A 19,277-nucleotide genomic window follows, 5' to 3' on the forward strand; every position below is an offset into this window, starting at 1 on the left:
CCATAATGTGATTTATTCACAGAAATCTTTGGCAACACTTTACTAAACACCAAAAGGCGAGCATTTAAAAATATATTTGAATTCTGACAGGGACAGATGCCCTCAACATAAAAGAAAATAATAAAAAAAGAGACAAAAAAAAGAAAATTATACAGTGTTCCTACACATATATATACACCTACATCTGTGAACATGTGTAGCCTACTATATTCACCTCCTCCTCTAAATGTCTCTCTTTCTCGCTCTCTGGTCCCAGTATTGTCTTAGTGATTTCCATCCCATAATGTCAGGAATAACCGTTTCATTTATTTGTGGCACGGGGTGTGTGTGTGTGTGTGTGTGGAGAGAGAGATCATGAGTGACTCGCCTGTTTTACGCTGACGACCCGTCAGCCTACAGGCGTCATATGCCTCTAAATGACTTCAAGGGATTGTTGTCTTTGATGGTATTGTTTAGTTAGTATCATTATAATCATAATTAGAATACTTTAATCATAATAATGACATTAAGCTTTCAGTAGGCCTTCATTGAGCAGAACAAATTCTGAAAATCGCATTATAGAACTGCTTCATTGAATTTTCTTTTTCTTTTTTTCTAGGAGTTTGGCTGCAGTCTTGGGATGTGTGCATTTGTCCTTATTGCCCCCCTCATGAAGTAAGCTTCACCCTGAGGTTAAGCAGCATGTGACTGGCTCAACAAAGAGGAGGGGGGTGAGGGTGCCCGGAGAAAACTTAAAAGAATTCAAGTCTGTGAGGCTTTCTCACTTTGTGTAGCTACTTGGTTCATGTCTCGGTGACTGCCGTGTCCAAAGTAGACCCTTGCTGTAATGTGGCCCCTGGTAATCATTAGTTTCATGTTATGTTTTGCGCCCAGCCATCAACAATTCCCCCGTCTGTGTGCCACCCGGGAAGCCTTGCGCACCAAGGAGTGCTGCCCGTCTTGGGAAGGGGACGGTTCGCCCTGCGGAGCCAGCTCGGGTCGGGGCTTCTGCCAGGATGCGGAGGTGCCGGACGAGCCCGACGGGCCGCAGTACCCCTTCTCCGGGTTGGACGACAGGGAGAAGTGGCCCTTGGTTTTCTACAACCGCACGTGCCAGTGCGCGGGGAACTTCATGGGTTTCAACTGCGCGGACTGTAAGTTTGGCTACTTTGGAGAGAACTGCAACGAGAGGAGAGAGTCTCTGAGGAGGAACATATTTCACCTGTCCAGGGCCGAGAGGATCCGGCTCGTGTCTTACCTGAACTTGGCCAAGCAGACCGTCAGCAGGGACTATGTGGTGGCCACCGGGACCTACCAGGAGATGGGAAACGGCTCCGACCCGATGTTCGCTAACGTGTCTGTGTATGATGTGTTTGTGTGGATCCATTACTATGTGTCCCGCAACGCGCTGTTGGGCGGGCCGGGGAATGTGTGGACCGATGTGGACTTTGCCCACTGGGCGCCTGCGTTTCTCCCGTGGCACCGCTTGTACCTGCTGCACTGGGAGCACGAGATCAGGAAGCTGACCGGAGACACGAGCTTCACCATCCCGTACTGGGACTGGAGGGATGCACAGGGGTGTGACGTGTGCACGGACGAGCTGATGGGGGACCGCAGCCCCCAGGACCCCAGTTTTCTCAGCCCAGGCTCGGTCTTCTCTTCTTGGAGGGTAAACACACTCAAGTAACTCATCCACCGTCCCTCCCTTCCCTCTTTTCTTTACTTAACACAGTAACATGTATGTGTGGACTGACTTTTTAGCTAAAACATTGAAGTAGGGTTAATTTCTGAAATGTTGCCTATAGTATTTACGCATTTTCACATAAAAGATAAATGAAGGGCATTGGATTTCATAGGTAAGTGAAATGTCAATGCTCACTCATACACCATATAGCCTAATTTTAAATGAATTAATGAATTTGTAAAAAATTACATTTGCACCTTTACTTGAGGAAAAATGTCTGTTGATCAAGAGGATTGTAAAAATGTAATTAACCCAGTAAACCTGACAGAGCAGGGCCATACAGTTACTTATTCTAACTGACAAATGTCTGGTCTTCACTCTGTTGCTGTGTGTCCTCCATCAACAGGTGCTGTGCTCCCGAGCAGAGGACTACAATGACAGAGGTGTGTTGTGTGATGCCAGTGGAGAGGGCCCGCTGCGTCGTAACCCTGGAAACCAAAATCGCAACGTGGTTGAACGGTTACCAACTTCAGCAGAGGTGGAGTTCACTGTCAGTCTGGCCAACTATGACACCGGAGCCATGGACCGCAGTGCCAACATGAGCTTCAGGAACACTCTGGAAGGTCAGATAAGCTTGACCACACACACACACACACACACTGCTCTGCTCTATAAGCAATATCTCTCACTCTGCTCTGCTACTCTTCACTCTCACTGCGTTAATCTGGTACTCTGCCTGTCTCATCCCAGTAATGTGCTGGCTATGTGTAGGCTACTCTGACTCTGTGATAAATTGCATCACATGGCATACATTTAGTTTACTTGCACCGTGTGAATATAACAGATGAAGGGATACTCACCACTTTCAATAAGGCTCATAATCTGACAACCCAAGTTGGTTTCATTAATGAATTACAACGTCTTATTTATTGTAATAAGCTGTTATAATGCATTTATCAATGATTTGCAGATGATTAACAAGTCATAAATGACCACGTAAACTGTAACCCTTTTAAAGTATGCAGTGAAAGTGACATTTAGTGAAACTGAGGGTTACAAACAATCAAAAGAACTATCTAAATATATTGTTGATAATCTAAGTATACATTAATCTCAGGGTTTGTATTAACATGGGCTCAGGATTAGAAATTCTGCACAAGTCCAGCTGTTGTAGGAAAACTAAATGACACATTGCTAAACGTTTATTTTCTATTAACAGTTGCATATCAACACAGAACTATCCAAATAAAGTGCTAGCATAGCTTTAGAGGCTTGTGATGGTTTCCTAGGATACCCATATAAGACCTGAACATATTTAAAAGATATGTTAAATGTAGGAGAGCTTTATGGAAGTTGCTATTTCCTTACACATCTAAGTTAAAGATACAATGCTTGTGTGTTTGACAGGTTAAATTCCAAAATGCACAATATGTACTGTTTCCATTTTGTTTGAAAAAATTACCTGAATACTTGAATTGTTTCCAAAGCAGAAATTATCTTATTTTTCCATATTGTCAATGAAAGACTTAGTGTATCGGGGGTCAAAATGCTGCTGCCACCATTGTCAATGCTAATTAAATACATTTTGCAGGATTTGGTAATCCTCAGACTGGGGTAGGAAACAGTTCTCGTATGGGCATGCACGCTGCTCTCCATGTGTTCATGAACGGATCCATGTCCTCAGTACAGGGCTCAGCAAATGACCCCATATTCCTTCTCCACCATGCTTTTGTAGACAGGTGAGACACTCACAGACACACATTTTATAATGTGACTACACTTACACACTTGCACTTAACAGAGATACTGTTTTTGTTTTCATTTTCTCCATGAAAGCATTTATGAGCAATGGCTCAGGAGGCATAGACCATCTCCATCACAGTACCCAGAGTCTAATGCTCCTATAGGGCACAACAGTGAATACCACATGGTGCCCTTCCTGCCCCTCCACAGAAACAGAGAGTTCTTCATTTCCAGCAAGGACTTGGGATATGAATATTCATATCTGCTGGATGCTAGTAAGTTCTGTCTACATGAAGCTTTTCTATTTTCCACTTTGATTTGCATTTGAGGAAAGAAATTACTGCTTTCCATTATCTCTGCTAATGTTTTCTTTCATTCTTGCCCCACATTTTCAGAAATCTATCCGTTAAAGCAATTTAAGAAAAAAAAGTGTCTTAAACCAAATTTCATTCATTTCTCAAAAAATTATTCTGTAAAGGAATGATAGTTTAACCCACTCAGATTTAGGTTACCTACTATGCTTGTACCATGTTGCTTACTTTCCTGTGACTACTTTTATCTTTTTTTTTCCCAGACCAGAGGTTAGCAGAATCCATGCGTCCTTACGTGGAGGAATTACAGGACGTGTGGCCCTGGCTGCTGCTTGCAGGGCTCTGTGGAGGAATCGTAGCAGTGGCCATGGCGGCTGCTGTCCTGAAAGCTAAGCGGCGGCTGCATGTGGGGAGATGGAAAAAGTTATTTGCTCTCCCGGAAAGGCAGCCACTTATCATGAGAAGTGACAAAGAGGAAACCAACCACCGAAACTACCAAACAACTATGTGAAGGCACAGCCTGAATTTCAAAGCACTGTGAATTATACATTACACTGACTAACTGTAATGAGCCTACAATCTTTGTTGATGGCAATGTATTTAAACTGTATTTAAAGAGTAAAACATTTTGAAATGAGGCATGACTTTGAACATGTTCCACCGACAATTTGTAACTTGTCAAATTCTACCCATTAGGTAATTTCAGACACGGTGTGTGCAACATTTAATGGTTTCTGTCATGGAAATGTTCCATAATGACTTTTCACAAATTATTCTCTGGAATTAACATGATGACTACCTTCAAAATAAGGTTCCGCAGTATGTTGCATCAGCAATGTTCGCAGGGATTTATTATGAAGAAACGATATCCTACGTGCATCCAACTGCCATTCAGAGTGAGAAAGACAAACTCTTCAGCTACATTTACAGAAGCCTTGGGGGACTTTCTTGTATTATCTTTACGTGGGAGTTGACTGAACCACAACATTTAAATTGATTCATGTTTGTGGTGTGAGACGTGCTGTTGGAAAGAGAAAGAGGTGATGGTGGGTGTCAAGGTCTTTGACATCTCCACAGCACCAGGACATACTCTGACCTTAGAGTGATGTAATAGTTTAAAAAACTTTATGACATTTGTAAAAGTCACTGCAATTCCCAAAGTTGCATGTGGTTCAAAATATTCACTTGAAAGGTCATACCTACTTCTATACACCTTAATTCTAGTGTTTCTTTCCACTGCTGGAAGAGTCTGGCGTTAATACCACTCTGCTCTGCATACACTGCAAGTCTGCATTAGAAATATTCACAGTAGGAAATATACCATCTCACACTCACATCACCCCACTTTTAAAAGTTCAACACAAAAGTTTATTTTTGGTAAGATAAATTGGTTCCCGAATAATTTTACCCTTACGTCATGGTCTCACTCAGTGAAATTGAATTCATACATTCTAAGCCTCGAGACATGCTGTCTAGCATAACGTTTCTATAATACAGTACTTTGCTCAAAATACTTTGTATTCAATTGGCATTCTCAGATATTACAGTACATTCTCATTATTAAAACTGCGCTATGTTGTTTTGACAAGAAATGAGGAGATAAATACAGCGTTGATCATTTGGAAGCGAAACTTACAAAATACACATTAGGTATAATTATGTAAAAAAACAAGCAAATCTACAATTTAACTGTGCAAAAGGTGGGATAGTCAGAGCACACCTGTCAAACATTTAATTTCTAAGTTTAAGAGTCCCAAGGAACTACTATATTTCTTCTATTCATATTATACAAGTGTGGACATTTTAGAGATCCAAATTTCCTACTCAAACTACGTAGAGCAGTTTCATTATCACACAGACATGGGAATATATGTGTGAAGACAACATTTAGTCTGATGTGATGCTGGTAGACCAAACGATACAAACATTTATACAATTTATGAAACTAAAAGGATGGAATGAACCTGTTATCAAACATTGTTGAAACAGAAGATGGTCACAACTGTGGCCCATTATGATGACCTGATGTGAGCAGTCCACATGACAGCCTTTATGGGTCTGAGATAAAGCATGGTCACACCTGACTCCTATCATATTTTGTGGCATTATTTCCCAGGGGATTTCAGTGCAATTAACAAGTGTGTCATTGAGTGTGTCATCTTCTGACTTGATTGAAAGTTTACTAAAAGTCAGTGTTCCCCCCTTTTCATTCAGTACTTGAGTGAAAAACTGTTGTAAAAAATACTTCAGCATTGCAACGATATAATGACCAATAAAAGGACCAAAACTCAAGAAAAACGGGCAAAATCAAGAACGTTGAAAACTAAGAATGAAAGGGGAAACACTGCATTGTTGAAGAGCAGAGGCCAAAGTTCCATGACAGCAAAAGTGGCGACTCTTTAAAGAGGTAAGGAATGGACTGTGTGGCCTTAGATTCAGCTAAAAAATAAACACTATGTTTGTATTTTAATTCCTCATCATTCATCTTCATCCTCACTATCGGTCTCCTCCTTTTTCTTCTCGTTCTCCTTGGGTGGGGCGACGGGGGGAGGAAGGTCAAGACGAGCCCATGTCATGGGCTCAGACTTCTTCATGGCTATCTCGATCTTGGCGGCCATCATGTTCACTGTACTTTTACTTACATCTATCACCTGCAAGGAAAAGACAAAAGGCTTAACAGGTGGTAAAAAAAGTAAAAGGGCCTGTTATCATACAAAATGCAACCAATTAGAGTTGTGCTTAGGTGTATTTTCAGAGAATGATCTTGTCTTGCCAGCTGAAATCCTACAGCAGAACCAGAAGAAAGATTCAAACTCTAACCGATCATCAAGTTTACTCAAATCAAGTTGTAGCGTCACTTATGGGAACTGCCCAAAATAAATTATGAATCACAACATGGGAGCAAAGTAAAAACAGCAGCCAGAGAGTTCCCTTGGTATAAGGTGATCACATGGTGATAAACTTTTTTGTTGGTACAATTCCTAGTGTAGATCTGTAGCATATCAAATAATAAGACATATATAATCATTCACAAAAGTTTGTTAAATTGTGATATCTTGAAAGAAAAAAGTATATATTAAAACATTTTAAAAGTCATAGAGCAAAGGTCATAATATAATATTATACATCAGATTGAAAGTGAAGTTGTACTCACTCCCCACATGATGATATTCTGATTAAATTCCTTCTCTCCCTCAAATACAACATGGATGTTGAGCTGAAGCAGAAAAAGACAAATAAATGTTAGGTTGAGAAGAACACAATCAAAAACTAAGCAGTTTAGATATGTGTGTATTAGTATTCCTCACCGTAGTGCTGTTAGCGTCCACGTAGCTCAGCTCGGGGATGGCGTTCTTGGCGTAGATAGAGATGATGACCTGCGCCCCGGTCTGGTGCCAGTCAAACCGACATGGAACTACTTTCTTACCCTGCTAGGGGATTTCAGATAAACAACATTTGAAGAAGCGTTAGATCATTTGATAATCAGCCATTCAGTCTCTTCCACGTAGCATTGTCTCCACTGTGCAAGTGTTTACCAGACACCACTAGATGGAGTTACAGCTGAGGCTCTCTCATGCAGACTTGCACACATAAATGATCACAGGTATCAACGGGTGCACCTACCACATCTTTTTTCCTCCATAGATGTGTTCCCTTGGTGCAGCCCTCTTGAGAGAGGAAAGTGTTAAAGTCGGAGGTTTTCCTCTTACAGCAGCTCCAGTATTTCATGCTGGAGATGCAGGAAAGACATACACCCGCTGGAGTTTTAGCAGTCAATAACGTGTCACTCAAGAGAACCAGTAAACAAGTCTTACAGGAAAATACTAGTGTTGCTCTTCACACTCCTTTTACAGTTTACAAAGAATAACTACTATTTCATGTCAATACAGTGAAATGCAGAGATGGAAAGTTTTTATTTTTAGCTTGAATTTTAAAATGTCTTCATGATGTGGTAAAAAATTATCAGTAATACTAACCCTTCATGGAAGATAGGAAATCCAGAGTGGTATGAGCACACATCCGAATCACTTGCAGGTCCATCAAAACTCTGAAGATAACAAGAAGTGTGGTTCAAAAGACTGAAGTAGATTGTTTTTGTTGTCAAAAATATACATGGGACTAAACTGCACATGTATGGTACTTGGGTTCTCATGAACTAATGAAACTCTTAGTTAATAGTCATAGGATTCCCAATTAGTTATTTGAACTGACAGGTCTTGAATAATTTCCCCAGTACTGTCATCTCTTTGCAGACGAATGGAGGCATTAACAAAGGTTCTCCTAAAATATATTGCTTATTAAAGCACAATCTTGATTATAATAATAATAATAATAATAGTAGAGGTGAAAGTAGCATTTTCTGGATTTGAGTAATGACTACAAAATGTTTTTTAAAAGTACCATTTTTCGACTCTACCAAGACCCCAACTGATTAATGAACCAACAGCAGGCAGCCCTTGAGAGAATATCCCATGCCCTTCAATCAAATCAGTTAAAGTACAATTATGTAAATCGTTAAAGTCCCACTCCAAGCCTCTACAAAACCCAAGTCAATGTAAATGTTCCTCACAATTTATTTTCTAATTTTGGGGTTTCTGCTCTGAGAGGCCAGATTAGCTTGAGCAAAAAATGTTGATTTGCACACCCAGAGCGGTGGGCTCTTTTGGGGCGTTCTAATTTCTTTGTCAGGATCAAATCGGGTCATCATCATTTGTTTCATTTAATGATATCTGTTCTACAGAAGTATGGATGAAGATAAAAAGATTTGTCAACACCTTCAGAATTTATTCAAGAAAGTTTTCCCCAGTATACAACAACATATTCACCTACTTTAGTACATCCTCCATTTTTACACGATGTTCCAATCTTGATCTCGTCACTATCTTCCTCTGGAAAGACAGAAGAGACAAAGAAGTGACACCCATACTTTGAAGAGCATCTAAAAAATGCATTCAGTTATGATGAGTTGTCCTGTCCCTGTCAGCTTTTTCCTCAAATGCCATTATGTGAATGACACAGGTGAGGGCAAATTCCCAGTGGCCATCCATTAACTTCAACTGTCAACATGACCTTCCTGTCTACTATAACAGAAACATGGAAAAGTAAAGAGGACAAAGAAGGGGAAGATAAAGTTCTGTTCTCACCTTCCTTCTCTGTCGCGTTTTCAGAAAGCTTCAGTTTCTCCAGAGCCTGCTTCAGAGAAGCGGAGACTTTATGCTGCAATCTCGCTGTTGGCTCATCAGCACTGTAAAACAAATAGACAGGAAACAATAAGAAAGGGACGGACAAAAGGTCTCTTTATTGTTAATTTGTTAGTTGAAAACTATTTGGAAGGGTACTGTGGTTTTTATTTTGAGTAAGGAATACATTATTGGCAACATCAGTTTGCTTGGGTACAAAGCCAGCCTAAGACCAATACACTACTTGAAAGGAGTTTCACTGTTCAGTAGTAATCGCCTCATCAGTCGCTTGTCCACTTTCTTTTGAACTCTGGTGGGAACAAGAGAATACCTCTGACTATACTGTGGATCCTCAGCATACGAATGATGATTTCCGGCTGATTTAATACATCTGATACTATAACCATCCTTTCATGCATTTGATACAAAACCAGAATAATTAATGGGAGAATGCAGTTTGCGGAGCCAATAAGGATAAACAGTTTTAAACTGGAAGCCCTGTTGATGTACTGAAAGTGTGTTCTTCTTGGCCTGCTTTTCCTTTAAATATGATTATTGATATAATAAAATACAGTTCCAATATGGGCTGAATCTTTGTATCTCCAAAAACATTTTTCCTTTACTTGAATAGGGATTCGCTGTACAAATAATAAGAGCTTAGGGTATTCCTCTGGTATTGATTAAAATATTTAAAAAAACTATGTTTGAAGCCAATTGTACAACCTGGGTCTGCGTATCGCCTCCTGAGGCTTTGGGGCGGAGATGATGTACTCGTTAAACTTTGGTTTTTGGTCATCTGCGTCTTTCTTTTCTCCAGATGAGGTCACATCTGGTTTCACCGGCTCAGGGGGCTTCTCCTTGTTGTGTGGACCTTTTGTACAGCCCTGTGAAAGGAGAAAGTCACTCTGTTGGACTCACAGACAATATGGCCTATACGGCCACAGCAGAGGTGGGGTGGCAGTCAATGCCTATGAAAACAATAGACAATGGAAACACGACCATGGAGAATTGAAAGTATGGATTCAAACCGAAACAATAACTTACAACAATGCTGAGGAAGTCTGAGAAGTCAGTAGTTCTTCTCTTGCAGCAGGACCATCCCTGGAGAAAGACAGAGAGACATTAACTTTGACCAGATTACGTGACACAAGCCAACTGTGCATCTTCAGGCATTTTACCTTCAATGCATCGTGGAATACTGGGACTCCTGGATGATAGGTGCAGCCATCTGTGAAAACAAAACATGACTTTGATTAATTCAGAGGAAAAATAAGTGATACAGGAAACAGTGTTACTCAAACCAGTATCGAATAACATGCAAACGTGACTGTTTATATTCTTCTAGCTTTCCTGGCCTTCTTTCAATGAATTCTAGTTTCATAAAAGAAACAAAGGTTTCAGCGTTCACTGCAGACCCTACATTTCTCACTGGCAAAAAGCTTATTCATTTTAAAGAATAATAAAAATAGGTGTAGAATAGTAGTTTCTGAATGTGGCGAGGCATTTTGAGAACCAACAACTACAAACAATCTAGTCATTTTCAACTGTTTGATGGGCAAACCTGATGCTGCCTCCAGCTGTTCCCTGCCAAATTGACTTGTTGCACTGGTTTGTTGATGTGCACTCAGCTGGTAACTATTATTCCAGCTGTATTTGATGGCTGTATGGGGTGAAGTCTGTCCCTAACACTATTCATCATAATGTACTCAGACAAGTGTGAAGTTTAAAAAACATTTTATTAAAATTACCTAATATGCTGGAATGAATTCACATAAATTGTGTGTAGATTATAGTATAAAACACAAAATAAAAATGTCTTTATTCTCTCTCGCTCTCTCCCTCTGAAGGCAATTCAGTAGTTTACTGGAAAAACCTCATCAGTAAAAAAAGAGTAGGATGATCCTTGGTGTTTAGAACAAGAACTGATCACATGTCCAAAAGCAACATTGAATAATTCATGATTAAAACGAACAACCAGACTACAGAGTTAACAAACTAGAAAACAAAAAAAAGATAGAGAATTTACGCTTCAGTAGATAATGAAATGTTTTCAATAGCCTACTCAGTATTAAACTTCCATTTGATAAAACGGAGTACAAGTTTCTCTATGTTTTACATAAAACTTAAATCATTTGCATTTGTCCTTGTGAAGAGCAGAACACAAAATGCATAGATAAATTATTAACTTGGGCATTAGGAAATGAATTGGAAAGATTGATCAAACTCTCCTTTCAAAAGAACAAATTTCTGTGGAGGAAAAAAGTTTTTCAAATGAAAAAAAACCCGAAATATGAGCAACATAAAAAGCCAAACAAGACAAAAGACAATCTGAAACCGACACAAGATCACTACACATGAAAACTTTATATTAATACAATTTTAAACTAATGGATTTATGACACATAGGAGATGCCAGCAGAAAGACAAATCATCATTTGAGATCAGCCTTAAATGAAAAGTACAGCTTGAAATGTCCTCTTTTTGGAACTGCCCTGAAAGACAAGACACTGTGGAATGAATAAAATAATGTGGCTGGGTGACACTATAAATCAAGCATTTTCCTTATAGTACAGCAAGGGCTGTGCTCCTTCCCTGCCATTGCCTTAGATACAGCTCTTAGATACCCCTAAAGGTAATGATAATATACTCTACTGTTATGAAAAGAGGCATCCCATTAAAATGGAAATTAGACTTGACTCATTGTGTATTACTTGAAAACAGAGGAGGACATTTCTAAGGAAAAGAAATAAGGGACTCACTGAGGTCTTGTCATGGGAGCTGAAGACAACAATACCACCTTGAACGTTCAATTATATATAGATCTGTGGCTCCACATAAACAATGGTTTCATGAGCAAACTTAATTTTAAGAAAGGAAACTCAAGATCAAGAAGCAAACTATCATCACAATAATCTTATCCCTGTAAACCTCATGTAAGTGAATTTACTAGTGGTTTTGTTGGGGTACTGCACTTCTGGAAGTACACTGTTTTTTTTATATAGAAAAAGAGTTAATCATTTCATTTGTATATGTTATCAACCATGGCCTCAAACATGAGAAAAGGCAAAGAGACGGGAATAATTTGTTTTGCTCATGATGATGAGTGGTGTCTAAAATGTCATTAAAATCAAGGATTTGGCCACTGTTTTGGAGAGGAACATACACTGAAAACACATCAGGACTACATTTGTCAAATGTCCTGATTTCTAGATGCGGCCCCTGGTCATTGGGGAGGCTGCTCTCACTTTCACAGACTGATATTTAACTGCTGACAGGAGACAGTGTGGGTTCAAAATACACGCTTGCTTTCCTCAGGCATAAGCCCTTCTGGTAGTAAAGAAAAGGATTAGCTCATGAATGCATCTTACTTCTTTCCATTTCCTCCGAGTTTCTCAGATTGTGTGCTCCTAATTATGCATCTTTGTATGCTTAAAAGCAGACATGCCATAAACATAAGGTATGTAATTACAAACATAAGGAGTATGATATACATTGTGGTGTATGGGAGGCTGTGGTGACGATTTCAGCATTTATATCCAGTCAACTGCCCACCTTTCTCATTGGTCCCACTGCTTCCTTCAATTTAGTTTTATATTTGCAGTATTTATGTCTCTTTTGTGTTAACATCCATTTCATGTGTGACTTAACGTTACTTGACAACCCTTATGTAAATGGAGATCTCTCATATGGAGATATCTGATCTTCAGTCAGCTCCAAAAGCTGTTGAAAAAACAAGCCATGTGATGGATATTTCAAGCACTTAACAACCAGTGCCGCTGACTAACTTAACATTATAACTGTAGCTGTCGGCTCTGTTCCTCGCTGTCTTTTCGAATGGTTGAAAAAGGTGATGATTACGATTATTGCAGAGCATTGAGGGAAGAGCTGTAGACAGTCTACATGTAGCTAGTAAAAACGTTGAAAGACCTGCTTCTTTGACTGTAACTTTTAACCCGAGTGCCCCGTCCGGGACAACGGTTCCAGAAAGTCTAACGTGAACTCCCCTCGAACATGCTAATCACACGAGCTTAACATGCTATCAACATCGTGATAAGTCACAGCAGGCCCATGTGTTATTAGCTACCAGAGTTATTAGCTACAGCACGTTTGATGAATGAAGTTGCCACTGTGTTGGGTCCAGTCAGCCACCTAACATCAGGTTCGCTACATGGGCCCACCGGGGCCTGCTCGCTGTAGAAAATTCCAGATGATCAGAGGTTAGCTTGCTAACAGACTGGTACAGGGCACAGCGATAGTTAACTAACATACTACTCACCGTCCGGGTTGTTCTCCGGATCGAATCGCTGTCCACATCCTTTATTATAACACAAAACGGACATGGTGGCGGGTGAAACAAGTTTAACTTGTGGCCAGATTTGTCACTAACGACTAAAACGCTCGCGTGTGTGAGAGATACAGAGCCGCAACGATTGTAACTGCTGTGCATTACACTGGTCTCACTTCCGGATGTTGTCGGCTACACTCGGCAAAGATCGGCGCTCGCCCAACCCGCCTCCTCCATCCTGTGAGCGCACAGTGGTCCCACACAAGCGACAACTGATGCTGACCGCTTCCAAACTTGCGTTAAGCGACATGGTCTTCATGCCACATTTATCTCGGACCTTAACCGTGAAGCAAACGAACGCCGAACTGTTTAAACGTCAGTTTTGTGTTAACTATTACTGATAAAGCCGAAATAGCCCCCTGCACTCAGGGTTACAGTAGTCAGGTGCATGAAACTGGGGCAATAGCTATTTAGTTTTACGAGGATGGCTGCAGCCGAGCAGACAACTGCCTCTCGGGATATGCTCACATGAATTTTCCATTTCGCTCATCTCCATCGACTCCTGCGCGACTATTTTGCGCGTTTTGCTTTTCTTTCTTTTTTTTTAAATGACTGTCGGAGAGAGGATGGGAAATTATTTACTTCCACTGATTACAGCTGTTTCGTCTAAAGGTAGGACACGCTGCGATGTGTGAGTGAAGTCTCTTTCCAGTATAGTTAATTAAGCTGCAGACTGTAGCATAATGAAACTCGTGGATTTTGCACGGAGGCGAGCTCCATTGGATCTGCATCAACATCAACATGGGAGACTATAAATGCACCCCAAGATCTCCCGGGACAGTCACCCTCTGGGGAATGTTGATTTGAATCGTTAAATTCTGACAGCCTATTTGCTGCTGATTTTAATCTATACTATAGGTCCTACCCCTACAAGTGGGGTCAAATTTCATATCATCTTTTCTTTATTTTTTTTCTATTATTTTAGTTTCCGTTGAAGTTGTATAATGATCAAGAAAAGGCTGCTGTACAAGGCGGTGCATACAACATTCAGTGTACTGTAGCCCATACAATATTTAAAACCATTTAAAAGAAGAAAAGAGATAAGAAAATGTTTTTAATTAGGTCATCTAGTTTTCCCTCTCATTTCCCTTTCTGCCGGTTATTAAATGGGTTTAAACTTTGGCTGTGCATTTGAGTTGTTTCAACCAGACTGTTTCAAAAAGTGTTTATGCAACTAATTTCAAAGAAAGTGTAATTTTTGATGAGGATTCTCAAACCATCTCCTAGTCACATTTTCTCTTGTGAAAATATCACAACCCTGGTCACTGGCTAAAGAACAACAAGCCTTTGTGTCTTTTAGGCACTCTTTATTGATTGTTCCTGATCTCTGTTATTTCATTTGGTGACATGATATGTTTCACTGAGGCTGTAAGTGGGCTGTGCTTTGATGTGTTTTTTTTAAAGATATGTCACTTTTTGCTTCTGAGCCTTTCGGGTGCAATATTCAGTGAATGCAAACTGAGCGCAACATTGAATATGCTACCATATCCCTGTAGTGATAAGCAGTACCTAGAAATGTCTTTGTAACTTTGTCTCAAAGTTCTCGATCAAATTTTTAGCATGTCGAGCTCATGTCTCTGACAATTTACCAACTCAATCCAGACCCTGTTTTTCTCTGTTATTCTTTCCAAATATAGGGTGACTGGGTGATGGAATAGTGATGAAGCCTAATCGGTGGGGAAATATGCTTCCTCTACCCATCTTCTCTCTTCTTTTCCATTTTATTTGCTTATTCCTCCTCCTCTGTTTCCCCCCAAGCCATGCCCAATTCCTGCCTGAACCTAGGGCAGGACAAGGCCTGCTGCTCTTCACCCAGCCTGCCTATAATGCTTCCATCTTTGAGAACTCTGCTGCAAGAACATATGCCAGAAGTGAGGTCAAAATGGGCATCATTCTTGGGCCGCCTCGGTCTTTAGACATAAAATATTCCATTCAGTCTGGGGACAATGAGGAAATCTTTCAGGCTGAGGAGTTTGTAATGGGAGATTTTTGTTTCCTTCGTATACGCACCAACGGAGGCAGTGGTGCCATATTGAATCGGGAAGTACAGGACAATTACACACTGACAGTTAAGGCATCTGCCCAAGGAGGCATAGAGGCCTTAGCCACTATTTATATCAAAGTCTTGGATACCAATGATCTCCGACCTCTCTTCTCCCCAACCTCTTATTCATTCGTTGTTTCTGAGAGTGCCCCACTGGGTGCCAGCATAGGACGTGTAACAGCCACAGATGCTGACATGGGCTCCAATGGAGAGTTCTACTACTTCTTCAAGAACAGAGTTGAACTCTTCGCTGTTCATCCAACCAGCGGGGTCATCACCCTCACAGGACGTCCCAGGATGGACAAACAAGACCGATTTGAGCTGGAGGTGCAGGTTGTCGACAGAGGGATGAAACTCTATGGGAACAATGGTATCAGCAGCACTGCTAGACTGGTCCTAACTGTGGAGCGGGTTAATGAATTTTCTCCTGTTCTTAGTGCAGTTGCTGTCGTTCCATCGTGGTTGGACAAGAACCCCGTCTATGTCATCATGACTGTGGACGACAAAGACGAGGGGGTATCTGGGGATATAGAGTGGGTGTCTATCATTGAGGGTGACCCCTTTGAGCAGTTTGTGATTGATCGATCACCTGTTGGGAATGAGTATAGGGTTAAAACATCAGAATTGGTCGACTGGGATACATTTCCTTATGGCTGTAACTTAACTTTCCAGGCTAAAGATAGGGGTATACCTCCAAAGTTTTCTAATACCCAAGTTGTTCAGTTGTTGGTTACAAAGCCAGACCCAGTGTTGGCGAATTTTGAGAAGGATGTTTATGTAGTCAAGCTGAGTGAAATAGCTCCCCCGGGCACTATTGTAGAGGTGGTGAAAATCTCCCCAGCTCCTCTGAGTGTCAATTACAGCTTCAGCAGCCTCTCAGATCCAATGCACTTTGATATAAACCCTTTGACTGGAGTTATTATGACCACAAGGCAGCTGACAAGGATATCACAGGATTTCATGGAGATGGAGGTGGTTGATATTATTAGTCAGCAGCGAGCAAGGGTCCAAATCACCATAGAGGATGCTAATGACAACTCTCCAGTGTTCAACAGGCCATTTTATGATATTGCAATCAACGAGAGCTTACTTGTAGGTACTGTTGTTCTTGTAGTGTCTGCTGTGGATGATGATAAAGGAGAGAATGGGTATGTCACCCACACAATAAGTGGTGAGCAGTCTCTTCCGTTTACCATAGACCAGGACACAGGGGAGGTGAGGATCACAAGAGATCTGGACTATGAGTCATCAGATGATATCTATACTTTTGCGGTGCGGGCCTCTGATTGGGGTTCACCCTACAGAAGGGAGAGTGAGGTTAATGTCAGCATTCGTCTTATAAATATTAATGACAACCAGCCTCTTTTTGAGATGGTTTCTTGCAGGGGGATGATAAGCCGTGATTTCCCTGTCAGCCAGACTATTGTCACCTTGTCAGCTGTAGACATGGATGAGCTGGGAATGGTGAAGTACAAGATACTGTCTGGGAACGAGTTAGACTACTTTAACTTAAATCCAGACTCTGGGGCTTTGTCATTGAAGAGATCGTTAGAAGTGGATCATTTAAAAAGTGGGCTATTCAACCTGAAAATAGTTGCAACAGATGGAGAGATGTTCTCTGATCCTACATTTGTGAATGTATCTGTGGTGAGGGGCAGGATGCCACCCAGGGGGTTCAGCTGCAAGGAGACCAGGGTAGCCCAGCTTTTGGCAGAAAAAATGCTCTCAAAAGTGTCTGCTATGGCTAGACCAAGACCAGATGAGAGATTTACAGACCTTTTCTCTGTGAACAAACAGGCCCCACAGTTTGAGGCCTTGCCCACTAGTATTCTAGTGAGAGAGGACCTCGCTGCTGGTGCCAGTGTATTTCAAGTGAGAGCACGAGATGGTGACACAGGTTTCAATGGCCGTGTTCTCTTTTCAATATCTGATGGCAACAAAGAAAACTGTTTCAATATCAACATGGAAAATGGGTTGATAACTGTATTACAGCCACTAGACCGTGAGCGATTGGATCGTTATTTCCTTAATATCACCATCTACGATCAGGGAATTCCTCAGATGTCCAATTGGAGACTGCTGACTGTGATCATTGAGGATGCAAATGACAATGACCCGCAGTTTGATCAGGACAGCCTCTCTGCTCTTGTTTCAGAAAACTCAGCCATTGGTATGGAAGTTATTTCCGTCACTGCATTTGACAGAGACATGGGTCAAAATGGACAGCTCTCCTATATAATGCTGACCAGTGTCCCTCAGTTTGGCATTGACAGCGAAACTGGAAGTGTATTTGTTGCCAGCCATCTAGACAGAGAAACCACCCCAATGTTCATATTGAAGATTGAAGTGAGAGACAAGGCTGAAAGAGGCACTCGACGGTCGTCAGTGACTACTCTAAGTATAATAGTGGAGGATGTCAATGATTGCGCTCCAGCTTTTGTCCCTAGCAGCTATAATGCTCGAGTACTGGAGGACCTCCCGCCAGGGGCGGTGATTACCTGGGTACAGGCTCAGGACCCAGACATTGGCCCCGGTGGACAGGTCCGATACTCCTTGATTAATGACTTCAATGGCACTTTTAAGGTAGGTGATGTCACGATTTGTATTGTCTATACTGCTGCATATGTTGATCCTGTTTTTATTGACAGTTTATGATGTGTTGTAATGCTTTGTACAGATCGATGCTGTGAGTGGAGTGTTGAGGATTAGGAAGGAGCTGGACTTTGAGAAGCAACAGTTTTTCAACCTGACATTACTTGCTGAGGACAGAGGAGTACCTAGTCTCAGCAGTCAGACATTTGTGGAGGTGGAGGTATGTAGCGCACGCACACACACACACACACACACACACACACACACACACACACACACACACACACACACACATAGTTGTATCAGAACAAATTCTAATGATTGTTTTCATCAATTAAGTATCAACATTGATAGTTTTGTTGGTTCATTTCAAGCTTCCACTTGTTGTGATGTGATATGATGTGCCAATATTACGTTTATAATAATATATTTTCTTTCATGCTCCCCCCATTTTTATTCTCAGCATAGAAATACCTGTGTAACAGCATTTAGATCAAGGTACACTAAAACTCCCCAGACCAAGCCATGCAATATAGTGACTGTTTAAGGACAAGTTGCAGGATGCCCCACAATTTAATTCAATTCAGAACAACAGTTCAATTCAATTCAATTCTGTTGAATTCTGTTAACCCTAATCCTAACCCATTTAAGGTACATTAGCAAAGTAAATCATTTATTTACAAAATTCTTGTCAGGAAATCATGTTGTCAGTGGGCATGAATAGCTGCTAGCTATAATGTGATTAAAGGCAATATTGGTATATTGGTCTAATGCTATTCTGTTCTTGCATTCCTAATGAATGATATTACACATATCTTCACTCAATTCTTCAAAATTAAAGTGAACCATTACATTTCTTCAGGTGGTGGATGTCAATGAGAATTTGTATGCACCGTACTTCCCTGACTTTGCTGTAAGAGGCTCAGTGAAGGAGAACTCTCGTGCAGGCACGAGCGTCCTGACAGTCACTGCTAAGGACGATGACAAGGGACGAGATGGCGTGTTGAGGTACTCTGTCAGAGGAGGCAGCGGACTGGGCACTTTCACCATTGACGAAGACACAGGTGTGACACAAGATCAATTTTGAAGCCTATTTATGTAAAGTGAAAATCCAGTAACTTACTGTGCCCTGCGTGGAATATCAACATCCAAATGTATTGTTAATCATTGCTTATTTTGCAATTGCATTATTTATTTGAGTGAATGTGTATGTGTGTGTTAGAGAGAGGTGAAGAGAGTGTGAGGTACACTGAGAGTCAGTGGGTTGATGGGGCCTCACGTGGGAGCTGTGTACTGGGAGATCATTACTGTAATGAGGGCAGCATGGCAGCTACAGTGGTTGGGCCTCAGGCCGCTCAGTACAACTGATCCAGTGCTGTGTGGATAACATTGATCAAGG

The 19,277-nt window shown here is 41.1% G+C and overlaps 3 protein-coding genes across 5 annotated transcripts in view; 2 read left to right on the plus strand and 1 right to left on the minus strand.

Annotated features, from left to right (window-relative positions):
• The first annotated feature begins 826 nt into the window (after positions 1-826).
• Positions 827-4,228, plus strand: LOC139294929 (tyrosinase-like). Its single transcript, XM_070916932.1, has 5 exons — positions 827-1,648; positions 2,070-2,286; positions 3,255-3,402; positions 3,500-3,681; positions 3,981-4,228. The coding sequence occupies exons 1-5, from the start codon at positions 827-829 to the stop codon at positions 4,226-4,228; spliced, it is 1,617 nt and encodes a 538-aa protein (XP_070773033.1).
• Positions 4,229-4,797: 569 nt separating this feature from the next.
• chordc1b (cysteine and histidine-rich domain (CHORD) containing 1b) lies at positions 4,798-13,273 on the minus strand. 3 transcript variants are annotated; one of them, XM_070917309.1, is made up of 11 exons: positions 13,174-13,273; positions 10,076-10,125; positions 9,942-9,998; positions 9,621-9,781; positions 8,862-8,962; positions 8,548-8,606; positions 7,695-7,765; positions 7,342-7,447; positions 7,026-7,145; positions 6,872-6,934; positions 4,798-6,368 (listed from the first exon to the last, which is right to left on the minus strand). In XM_070917309.1, the coding sequence occupies exons 1-11, from the start codon at positions 13,235-13,237 to the stop codon at positions 6,195-6,197; spliced, it is 1,026 nt and encodes a 341-aa protein (XP_070773410.1). In that variant the 5' UTR covers positions 13,238-13,273; the 3' UTR covers positions 4,798-6,194. The 3 variants fall into 3 exon arrangements, with proteins under 3 accessions (XP_070773410.1, XP_070773409.1, XP_070773411.1); XM_070917308.1 differs by having other exon boundaries at positions 7,026-7,148; XM_070917310.1 differs by lacking the exon at positions 9,942-9,998.
• Positions 13,274-14,902: 1,629 nt separating this feature from the next.
• LOC139295463 (protocadherin Fat 3) overlaps positions 14,903-19,277 on the plus strand; it is a 57,324-nt gene continuing 52,949 nt past the window's right edge. The window contains exons 1-3 of the mRNA XM_070917657.1: positions 14,903-17,869; positions 17,964-18,098; positions 18,741-18,942. Of these exons, the coding sequence (XP_070773758.1) occupies positions 14,903-17,869; positions 17,964-18,098; positions 18,741-18,942 (3,304 nt within the window). The remainder of the gene's footprint in view (positions 17,870-17,963; positions 18,099-18,740; positions 18,943-19,277) is intronic.

This window comes from Enoplosus armatus, chromosome 13 (genome assembly GCF_043641665.1).
Source record: "Enoplosus armatus isolate fEnoArm2 chromosome 13, fEnoArm2.hap1, whole genome shotgun sequence".
Taxonomy (NCBI): Eukaryota; Metazoa; Chordata; class Actinopteri; order Centrarchiformes; family Enoplosidae; genus Enoplosus; species Enoplosus armatus.

Bases quoted from the DNA above. Each gene is read 5' to 3' on its own strand.
- chordc1b (XM_070917308.1), bottom strand. From the start codon at position 13,237: ATGTCCGTTTTGTGTTATAATAAAGGATGTGGACAGCGATTCGATCCG. The intron at 7,448-7,694 runs GTTAGTATTACT...CTGCATCTCCAG, and splicing joins TTTCCTATCTTCCATGAAGG to CATGAAATACTGGAGCTGCT. The intron at 7,149-7,341 runs GTAGGTGCACCC...GAAATCCCCTAG, and splicing joins TATGGAGGAAAAAAGATGTG to CAGGGTAAGAAAGTAGTTCC.
- LOC139294929 (XM_070916932.1), top strand. From the start codon at position 827: ATGTGGCCCCTGGTAATCATTAGTTTCATGTTATGTTTTGCGCCCAGC. The intron at 2,287-3,254 runs GTCAGATAAGCT...TACATTTTGCAG, and splicing joins CTTCAGGAACACTCTGGAAG to GATTTGGTAATCCTCAGACT. The intron at 3,682-3,980 runs GTAAGTTCTGTC...TTTTTTTCCCAG, and splicing joins TTCATATCTGCTGGATGCTA to ACCAGAGGTTAGCAGAATCC.